Below are 12,500 nucleotides of genomic sequence, written 5' to 3' on the forward strand. Positions count from 1 at the left end.
CAATATGTGTTATATTTGTTTCAGATAAGATGTTCCTATTTGGTAAGTCAGTCACTTCAAGGCTATAAATATAGGATGGTTATTAATATGTTTTCTTTTCTTTATCTGGCTATGCGTAAATGTTGTGTATGTGTGCCTTTGTAATTATATAACCTTTTTGTGTTTTTATATCTTATACGCAAAAGTATGTATGTATGTGTGTTTTTATGTAAAATGAAACCAGTCAACAAGTGCACATGCAAACGCAACTAATCATCCTTTGATATATCTTATTATACTTCTAAATTCAGGGCAGTCTGACGTCAATAGAAAATAAGATAATTATATTCCTATTCCTGGTCCCAAAGTATAGTTAGACTTAGTTTTTCTCTCAACAAACAAATCTAAACGATGTAAGAATTTAAAGAAATAAAACGAGATTTTCCAACTGTTCCATGCTGGATAAAATCGTGAATAACTTTAAACAAATAAATTAAAATCGTATATTAACTTTAACTATATGATTTAAACTTAAAGAACTCAGACATAGGAGGAAGGCCAACAAGAAATTCTAACTTTACTGCCCAGGTCTTTTTTCCATTTTTGCTGCTCTTATTCTACGAAAAAAACTCGTGCCTCTGAAATTTTTTTTTTTCAGAACTACGTTTATTTGACAAATGTAAGAAAAAGTTTCACACTAAGCATCATTTCACTGGGTTTCACTGCCTACAGGTATTGTCCAATAACATCAACCCTAAGTTTTTTGGCATATCGTGTAAAATGTCAAGTAGAAATTGAAGTCTGAAATTTATGCTCAAGACAGGCATCTTTCATTACAGATAGTTCATTTCTTAGCTTCTTTTTTATGAGTTATTAAATGGCCTTGATGCAACATTTAGTCCCCAATTTAATAGCAATTACCACATCGCCATTTTCAGATATTTGTTTTTTTAATTTCTATGAAAAATCTGTATATGAAATTTTACACTTTTAACGCACTAATTTTCATAAAAAAAAGGGGGGACGGTTTGAATATTAAACAAGCAAGAATATTCTTATCGACAAAGGGGCAAATAATATAAAATAAACCTTTTAGAAATTTATCTTCTACTTACCCAACTTAAGTCCTTAAAATTGGAATGTATAAATTAAATACCTTCGGTTCCCTCAACATGTTCAAGATCACTTAATTATTATACTTAATCCTCTCATGCCATACGACGAGGGTCCTTATTATCTATTAATTAATTCAACTGTATTTCAATTTATTCTCAACCGTCATCCCTCCTTGAATACATGGAATAATATTACATAATAGGAATATTGTATTTTGTCTTCTGTCTGTTAATCTTGTAGGATCTAGTAACATACTTATGATTCAGGTTTAAGGAAAAGCTCATATTCTGAATTGTGAAAACTTTTCATTCAGCAATACATAATAAAAGTGTTAGTTGAACAAAAATCTTAATACACGACCAGGTGCACACACAAACACACACACAAATATACATACATATATATATATATATATATATATATATATATATATATATATATATATATGTATATACAGTAACTTCTTTTAACGTGTGTTTTCCCATTTTTGTATGGGGTAAGCACGATGCATTCTTTTTGAAGGACTTTTGATTTGGCTTTGGAGTAGACCGTAGTCTCGATCGGCTGCATGTATACACACACACATATATATATATATATATATATATATATATATATATATTTGTATTTATATATATATATATATATATATATATATATATATATATATATATATATAGATACATAAATGTATATTATATATATATATATAAATATATATATATATATATATATATATATATATATATATATATATATATATATATATATATATATATATATATATATATATATATATATATATATATATATATATATATATATATATATATATATATATATATATATATATATATATATATAATACGAGGACTATGATAATCGTATTGCGACGCTCCTATCGAAACACACATACAAAGACTACTCGCACGGACGCTTTGAAATGAATACCTAACCGAACAAATACCTGTTTTTAACATACGCTAATTATACTCGCCACGGCCGTAAATACGCGCACTACTAAGTGGACGAGTTCCCGAAAGAGCTAACGCATGCAACAATGGCCTTTGATCTTCGCAAATAACAAGTTCAGAAATGAACCGTTCGGTCTTTTTTTTAATACTTTTTTTATGCGTTCATGTTTTGTTTCAGTCGGGGGCGGAGGGGGAGGAATGGGGAAGAAGAGAGAGGAATGGAAGGAGGAGGTGGAATGGGGTGGAGGGGAGGAATGAGGAGGAGGGGAGGAATGGGGAGAAATGGGGAGAAGGGGGAGGAATGAGGAGGTATGGAGAGAAGGAGGGAATAGGGAGGGGGAGGGGGAGGTAGGAAGGAGGAAGAATGGTGAGGAATCTAGAGGAAGGGAGGAGGGGAGGATGGGGGGTGGGGAGCAATGGGGAGTAATTGGAGGAAGGGGGGGATGGGGAGGAGGGGAGGTAATGGAGAGAATGGGAAGGTGAGGGAGGATAGGTAGGGATAGAGAGTAGGGGTAGGAATGAGGAGGTGGGAGAGGGCGGGGAAATGGGGAGGAAGGGAGGAGGGGAAGGAATGGGGAGGAGGGGAGGAATGGGGATAAATGGGAGGAGGGGGAGGTAATGTAGAGGAATGGGGAGGAGAGAAGGAAGGCGAGAAATGGGGAAGAATGGAGAGGAGGGGGGGAATGGGGAGGGAAGGGGAGGTATGGGGAGGGAGAGGAGAATGGGGAGGAGGAAGAAGGGAAGAATGTGGAAGAATGGAGAGGAGGGTAGGAATGGGGAGGGAGGGTGGAGGAAGGGAGGAATGGGGAGGAGAAAAGGAAGGGGAGGAAGGGAGGAATGGGGAGGAGAGAAGGAAGGGGAGGAATGGGAAAAAATGGAGATGAGGGGAGGAATGGGGAGGGAGGGGGAGGGGAGGAATGGAGAGGAATGGGGAGGAGGGGAGGAATGAAGAGGAATGGGGAGGAGGGGAATAATGGAGAGGAATGGGGAGGAGGGGAGGAAATGCGGGAAGGGGAAGAATGAAGAGGAGGTGGGGAATTTGGGGAGGAAGGGGGAGGAAACTGCTCTCTTGTTTGGCCATGACTCAGAGTTAAAGACGACCTAATTAGGCCCTGCATGTTAATGATAATAGATTTATTCATGCGTCGTGTTTACCGCTGGGTTACGCTTCCTTGCCTGTCATTGTTTTGTGTATATGCAAGCGCTTTTAGGTTATTCTGCATTGTTTTGTGTTCTTATTTATTCTCGTACGCGCAGAGGTTTCAGTTACAAAGTGGGAAATTTACTCGCGTACGCATAGAAGGTAATTTTACGTAATGAGGAATTTACAGATATTTGAAATTTTTTCTTTCACAGTTATGGAATGAAAAATGCAGTAACCTTCGTATTATATTTGCAGATGAGAAATTCGAGAAAATTACTTTGTAATTTATACACATGTACCAGCGCACACTCCCGATATATATGTATATATATGTGTGTGTGCCTTGTATACACACACACACACACACACATATATATATATTAAGAATATTAATAGAATTATTTTAATTGACTTTCTTGTCTTATTAGGAAGATTTGCGATTAGTCAATATATATATGTATGTATATATATATATATATATATATATATATATATATATATATATATATATATATATATATATATATAGAGAGAGAGAGAGAGAGAGAGAGAGAGAGAGAGAGAGAGAGAGAGACGTAGATTTAAGCCTTCTAATGGAATTATCATAAAATAATCTTCCATAATCCTTGATCTCATTGATGGTTACAATTAACGTCCCTTGGAACTGCTTATATAAATATTACAAGGGCTTTATAAACATATATGTCATTACCTATTTAAATTACTTTAGGTATTTGCCTTTGATTTATTAGTCAAAATAAGGTCACTTATTTTTTTTTACAACATTCCAACTACTTTCTTTTTATTCCAACAGGTGGCTCGCAGGAGCAGGAGCCACAAACACTGAACTGTCTAATGGCAAAACAGATGTGTGATGAGGACTCCAATTGCTCCGCCATCTTGAAAGTCATACCAACGCTCTGCGGGCCAGAACTGGGTGAGTAGCTCAACTTGCATTTTTAGTTTTCTGTAAAAGGAAGCTATTGTGAGGCTTGGCTGTCCGTCCGCACATTATTCTGTCCGCACTTTTTCTGTCCGCCCTCAGACCTTAAAAACTGCTGAAGCTAGGCGGGCTGCAAATAAGTATGTTGATCATCCACCCTCCAGTCATCAACCATACCAAATTGCAGCCCTCTAGCCTCAGTAGTTTTTATTTCATTTAAGGTTAAAGTTAGCCATAATCGTGCTTCTGGCAAAGCAACAACACAGGTCACCACGGCCGGCAGAGTTTCTTGGGCCGCGGCTCATACAGCATTATACTGAGACCACCTAAAGATAGAAATATGTTCAGTGGCCTTGATTATGCACTGTGCAGAAAACTCGATTGCACCGAAGATACTTCGGTGCATTTTTTACTTTTTTTTCTTAGCTTGATGAAGGGTGTCTTTCCTTCTCACCTTGAGCTAATCTGGTAACATTGTTACCGATGTGTTTTTGTCTGCTATTTTATATTTATTGGGTTTTCACTAGTCTTTAGACAGACAAGTAGTTTAAGGAACAGTAGGAAAATTCAGGCTGTAATTATTGTATGCATATATGTATACATATGTGTATACATACATTTGTCTCTTCTTTTCCTTATAATTTTTGCTTACCCTTTTTTTTCTTGGATACCATAAACTATCCAATCTTTTTTTTTATTTTTTCTCTTTACTTGAATTACTTGGAAATCTAAACATTGATCTTTTCAGCTCTTACCGTTAAAATGCTGACGTCAGGACGAAAATGTCATTATTCTAGAGCTCTCTCTTTCAGTTTCACAGATTCCCCAAAAGAAAACTCATCAGTTCATCATAACCACTATTTGGGGACCTTTTCATCATGACCCCTAACTGGGGTCATGTTTGAGGGAACTGTCACACAGGGAATCAGTTTTCCCTCTTCCTCTGGCAAGCCTGTAATCCATTGGTCATTGCCAGATTTCAGGCTCAATGAGAGAGAGAGAGAGAGAGAGAGAGAGAGAGAGAGAGAGAGAGAGAGAGAGAGAGAGAGAGATTATTTTTAAAACATAATGTCTCCTGACGACCGAGAGTGGAAAGTTTCCGAGGAAAACTTTTAGTGATCAAAAATAGTAGAAGACGATCAACGTTAATCGACTCACATTTAATTATGAATGGCTCATTAAACCATATAATTATGAGCCGTCAGGCTATTACTAACTAACATTTTGCCTTGTAATATAACGTATGTTTTAAGTGTAAGTTCTTATTGATTCACATCTTATTTTTTTTAATTCGTTCCCCCACTAATTTTGCATGTTTTGCTTCTTATTTTACACACATCTCGATTACCCTTTACTCTGTATCTTAAAACTGAATATTTACTTCGCTCCTATGCTTCACGATTTTCACAATTTTCATGGCAGAAAAAATACCACATTTTCTAATTGTAAATATTTATATAATTCGTATCTGAGTTTCATAGTTCCTGTCATTTACCCCATTGTATCCAAGTCTGTCATTTATAAACATTGCCTAGAAGCTCCTTATCCTTAGAATTTAAACTAAGTGATTTGTTATATTCAAGCATCTTTCGAATTACCTTTCATCTACTTCACGTATATGGCAGTCTTTAAACTTGTTCCTAGGTTAATTTTTTTCGTTGGCATATCAATATAATTCAATATAATAGTACTAAATATTAAATCAAAATCTCATGAATATAAATATTAAATATAAAATCTCATATATATATATATATATATATATATATATATATATATATATATATATACATATATATATATATACATATGTTTATGTTTATATATATACATGTGTGTCTTTTTATATAAAACAATTGCTTAAGACGAAATGACCACTTTTTGCTCAATGGAACCCCTATTCCAGAACAGGCAATATAAACTGCAACTGCATTAATTTAAACATTCAGTTATTCCATTGAGTAATATACGCTTTTTTTAACTTCTCGATTATAGTTTTCTACTCTCTCTCTCTCTCTCTCTCTCTCTCTCTCTCTGTGGTTACCATTATCATCATTATTTTTCGTGTAGCCCATTTCAGCGTTCATAATCACCAGAAAAGCAACGCAAAACTGCACACAATCAAAAGCGGAAAAAAAACTATATGAAAAAGAGAACGGCCGAGGAATCGTGATCAAAACGAAATCTGAAGCACCTTTGTGAACCTGCACATAACAAGTAAGTGAAATTGTACCTGGGAGCTCCCGAGCTCGCTGTTTCAATTCTCTGCATATGAACCCAAAGGCCCTTTCACGTCAGCACCAGCCAGATTGGCTTGGCGAGGCGAGGGCGAGAAAGAATCCGTAATTGTAAACACTGCCTTTGGTAAAGGTCGTTACGTTTCATTCAGCGGATTTTGTTGTGGATCTTGTGTTCGCTTCCGTAATTGTCCGTGAGCTGTTTTATTATTTTCTTTTATTATATTATAATTGCAGGTCAAGGTATTTATGTTACTGAGCATTCTACGGACGAATAAAATACGTATACCCTTATATTCCACCGCTTAAGATTATATCGTAAAGCCTCCACTTAATCTATTTTTATTATAACTGCAGGTCAAGGTATTTATAATACTGAGTATTCTAATGAATGAAATACGTAGTGTATATCATTATATCTCACCGCTCAGATTAAATCGTTAAGCCTCCACTTAATCTATTTTTATATAGGTAAGCTGAAAATGTTTTGAATGAATATTTAACAACGGAATGAACTGCACAGGCGCGAGTATTTCATATTCTGAATCTCATCATAAATCTCCCATTCACCTGTTCAACTGCATAATGGTAAATTTAAATAATCATGAACTATAATAGTCTTTACAAGAGGAAAATAACTTAAAGGAAAAGAGGCCTAAAAACAGAGAACAGCTCCTATGCCCTAAGCTATTTGCCACAATTTTCTCAATTATTTATTCCTTCTACATTATTTTCTTATTTTAATATGTTGATACTCGGAAAAAGAAATTAGTAAGCAGAAAATTAATTGATTTATGCAAACATACAAACATACACGCACACACACATATATATGTATATATATGTGTGTGTATACATATAAATTTATGTATATATATATATACATATATATATATATATATATATATATATATATATATATATATATATATTTTTTTTTTTTTTTTCTAAAAGCAAGAGCACCATATATATGGCTACACCGAAGTTAAGAACTACCATCCGCATACAACCATTGACTAACTTTACGCTTTTCTGCATCCCAAAGGAATCCATCAAATCACCTTATAGAATTCCTCAGTATCCTGATATCCTAAAGGAGCAGGTAGTTCGAGACCTGAAGTTTAAAGAGAAAAGGACTTCTCTGGAACCATCGGAAATCAGTACCTCCATTTGAATACGACGCGACAATCAACAGGTAGATTTAAAGGTGACGTTGGAAAATTAGCCCCGCTTCCTGAAAGGTCGAGGCTAATGCAAAAACTATGGGTTGTAATTTAACGATGTATATATATATATATATATATATATATATATATATATATATATATATATATATATATAATATGTATATATGTATATATATTCAATAATGTATGTATATATATATATATATATATATATATATATATATATATATATATATATATATATATATATATATATATATATATATATATATATATATATATATGTATATATATATATATATAATATACATACATACATATATATATATACACACACACACACACACACATATATATATATATATATATATATATATATATATATATATATATATATATATATATATATATATATATATGTATGTATATATATACATATAAATATGTATATATATATATATATATATATATATATATATATATATATATATATATATATATATATATATATATGTGTGTGTGTGTGTGTGTGTGTGTGAATCTCTTTTCTGAACGTTGAAATATAAATGGTAATAGAAACAAAGGAATAACTGGTATCTCATATAATGAAACGCTGAAATTGAAATTTTCGTCTAAATATACAGAGCTCAAAGTAGAAATGTAACTCATTTGTGAGAAAGGCTAATGATATTGCAGTCAGTTTCCATCAGAGCAAGTTATATCGTTTATGAAAAAAGAAACCAATTTTTCCATATATAATGATAAAGAATACAATTTTTTTTATCGTATTTTACTTTTATAATTAAAATGTAATTCACCGTAGGTGACTTTTTCCCTTTGGCGTAGATTAATTCATATGTAGGGAGTTATCTTATATTAGAAAGTTATTTGGCTTCCAACATAAATTAGTTTTCGATATTCGTAGAAATTTTAAAATTTTTCGTCATTTTACTATCGTGTAATTAAAATGTTAATTTTCTTTTTTTATGATTGTAGTCGTAATCTCTTATGATTAAGGAGAAAATATAGTACTTTTATTTTAAATACTTTGATACAGGAACTGGAGCCATTTCGTAGGGATCTGAGGTCATGATTTATTGAGGAATGTGATGGATTTTAGATGTTGAGAGAAGAATAGATCAAACGATCTGATCATTATGTCCATTTTCAAGTATATGTTGTTTATTTTGATATTTACCTTTAAAATTCCATGATAATCAGAACAAATAAAAGTATTTAAAGATCTCTCTCTCTCTCTCTCTCTCTCTCTCTCTCTCTCTCTCTCTCTCTCTCTCTAAATGAAAAAAAGGGTACCGGGCATTGAATGTGGAAAGGATTCAAGGGAATATCTTCTTTGTCAACTCTTTAGACGTACCACTGTTGAATTGTAAAAAGTAAATAAATAAATAAATACTTAATATAAAGATAAAAATATTGAATATATATATGTGTATTTTCTGAACTGAGAGAAAGCTAATAAGGGAATAATATCAATGGTTATTAACTCGAGTAATGGAATTCATTTTACAACCCCCATCCCCCAAAAATAATCAAGGTAAACCGGCATCGTAAGCCTAACATACCACGTGGTATAATAACTACCATACATGCAATAAACTAACATAGAACTAAGATGACTTTTACCACTGCAGGGATGAGAAATTAATTGGATGAATCTTTTTATGTGGCGTTGTATAGGTATGAAGATTAGCAGACAATGTTAAAGGAACGTACCAATAAGCACCACGCCTAATGCTAATAAATTATAGGGGCATTTAACCTTACGGCAGGTGAGCAGAGCGTAACATACACTCCGGCGTTTTATAGATTATCTCTAGAAAGTAATTAGACCTCAGGTGATGTTACAAGAGGAATAAGGAAACCCACGGCGCAATACGCACGCAAAAGGTGGAATATAATCAAGTATGATTAAGTTAAAAAAAAAAAGAAAAAAAACACCACACGTGTCCAATTTATCAGTTTTCATATTGTTAAAACTGACATTTTTTCCAGTATATGAGTCTCTCTCTCTCTCTCTCTCTCTCTCTCTCTCTCTCTCTCTCTCTCTCTCTCTCTCTCTCTCTATATATATATATATATATATATATATATATATATATATATATATATATATATATATATATATATATATGTAGTAGTATTTATATAAGTATATATGTATGTATGTATATATGTATATGTGTATATATAGGTATGTATGTATGCATGTATGTATGTGTATACATTATATGTATACATACACATATAATAATAATAATAATAATAATAATAATAATAATAATAATAATTTCAAAATCTTCAATAAGGTACATCCATCATCATTAGCGAGTGGAAAGACAGAGCGAGGCAATGGCTGTAGTCTAACCAGTGTAGCTAAAATTAACGGACTTTGGTGATTACTATGTTCCAGAAATCATCATTAATGAGAAATTTTAATTCCAGGTTCATGAGTTTTCAAATAGTATGCGCAGGTACGCAAAATGGAATTAGCCTTTTTTATATTTTTCGTTTGTTGTTTATCAGGCTCATAATGTATCTTTGCTCAGAGAGAGTAGAGAGAGAGTATTTATAGAGAGTATAGAGAGAGTAATAGATATACTCAATGGGATACTCACTGAAATAACTTTGTTCGTTGGGGATAGAAAGAATAGGTTACAGAGAGAGAGATAGATAGAGAGAGTTATAGACTCTGTTCATTAATAGAAAGAAAAGGTTAAAAGACAGATAATAATAAGATAATAATTTTAATAAGAGAGAGAGAATTTCAAAATCTTCAGAGAGAGAGAGGAGAGGATCAGAAGAGAGAGTCTAGAGAGAGAGAGAGTTAATATACTCAATGGGATAACTGAAATAACTTTGTTCACTGGGGATAGAATGAGAAAGGTTAAAGAGAGAGAGAGAGTTTTCAGAGAGAGACTTTGTTCACTTGGGATAGAAAGAATAGGTTACACACACACACACAAACACAGAGAGACTTTGTTCACTGGGGAAAGAAAGAATAGGTTACAGAGAGAGAGAGAGAGAGAGAGAGAGAGAGAGAGAGAGAGAGAGAGACTGTTCACTGGGGATGGAAAGAAAAGGTTACGAAAAGAGAGAGAGAGATTCAAGGGATACGAGTTGGAATAACTTAGTCCATTGGTGTTAGAGAGAGAGGATAGAGAGAGAGAGAGAGAGAGAGAGAGAGAGAGAGGATTCTTTGTTCATTGGGGATAGAAAGAATAGGTTACAAAGAGAGAGAGAGAGAGAGAGAGAGAGAGAGAGAGAGATTTAAGTGATACTTTGTGAAATAACTTAGTCTATTGGTGTTAGAGCGAACAGGATGCACGAGAGAGAGAGAGAGAGAGAGAGAGAGAGAGAGAGAGAGAGAGAGAGAGAGAGAGAGAGAGGAACAATTATCAAGCAGCGGAAAGGTTTTCCACCTAAAGTAACCCGTTCGGGAATAATTCGAATGCCCTGATAATTAGGCAAAATGCTTTCAATGAACACAGTTTCAAACAGAAATAACTGCACACGAGGCGAATTCCCCAGCGGAGGTGAACACTAAAATTCCTATAATTAGCCTCCGTAATTAGAGTATCTCTGAAAAGGCTCTGCGTCTGCGCACAGAGAGGAAAGGAAACGTCTGATCGGCAGGTCTCTGGTGAGGACGCGGTATTAATTAGAGACTTTATCCTATGAAAAACACTAAACTTAATAAATAATTTCGTCATTAGTAAAGGAATTTCTGGTTGAGTTTGACAGTAATTAGGATATGATTTTAAATCGTATGATGATGAGGATTTAAATATCAAATAATTAGCAAATTAATAACTAATTCTTTTATTTTCTGGAGAAATCAGCACAATAAGGAACGAAAAAAGATCAAGCTCGTAGTGCCATATTTCATTTTGAACATAAAAAAATCAATATGAGGTACACTTCATAACGCACGTATGTTTCAACTAATACATAATATAGGTGAAGCAGGGCAAATTCCCCAAGGAATAATAAGTATTCATATATATATATATATATATATATATATATATATATATATATATATATATATATATATATATATATATATATATCCTCTTAACTTTTCAATTGTCACTACAAGGCCTTAAGATCCAAGTGCAAGAAATGTGAAAAAATTCTGATGTGCGTTAGCTGGAAACGAACCCGGGTCCGCTAATCAGAACGAGGTACCATTGTCGTGGTCAGGTCGACATGGTACCTCGTTCTACAGTATAAACTACTGTTTATGTGTTCATGTTTGAATTAATACATACTTTAATAAATCCAGTGCAAAGTTCTCCAAAAATTATACAGTTTTGTTTACCAAATCAGATACAACTGCTTTAGCAGCGAACATTTCAAGCAAAATGGTCGATGAATGTCAAAATCCAGAGGCGTTACCTTGTTGGCCGTACGAAACGGGATGAAAAGGAATGTTCCGAGTTCAATATATATGTAAATGAATGATGGATATTTCATTATTTCCTGGACCGGCAGAGTCTTTCGCTCGCTAAATACGATTACTCGCAGATGGGAAAATCGCACTATGGAAGGACGCATGTTTCGGGAAAATCGTGTTATTATTATTATTATTACCATCATTATTATCATTATTATTATTATTTTTTCTAGCAAAAGATCATTTGTCAATATGCAATGAACAAGCAGTTCGGTGATAAAGAATTTTTATGTTACCTACTTAATACATTGTGGTTTATATATACTGCATATATATATATATATATATATATATATATATATATATATATATATATATATATATATATATATATATATATATATATATATATATATATATATATATATATATATATATAACCACAATGTTTTAATATATAACATAATATATATATATATATATATATATATATATATATATAT

The 12,500-nt window shown here is 32.9% G+C and overlaps 1 protein-coding gene across 1 annotated transcript in view; it reads left to right on the forward strand.

The window, feature by feature from the left end:
• The first annotated feature begins 4,031 nt into the window (after positions 1-4,031).
• LOC136855562 (uncharacterized) overlaps positions 4,032-12,500 on the forward strand; it is a 244,629-nt gene continuing 236,160 nt past the window's right edge. The window contains exon 1 of the mRNA XM_067132664.1: positions 4,032-4,150. Within this exon, the coding sequence (XP_066988765.1) occupies positions 4,069-4,150 (82 nt within the window). The 5' untranslated portion in view covers positions 4,032-4,068. The remainder of the gene's footprint in view (positions 4,151-12,500) is intronic.

The sequence above is a fragment of the Macrobrachium rosenbergii genome, chromosome 3 (genome assembly GCF_040412425.1).
Source record: "Macrobrachium rosenbergii isolate ZJJX-2024 chromosome 3, ASM4041242v1, whole genome shotgun sequence".
Classification (NCBI taxonomy): domain Eukaryota; kingdom Metazoa; phylum Arthropoda; class Malacostraca; order Decapoda; family Palaemonidae; genus Macrobrachium; species Macrobrachium rosenbergii.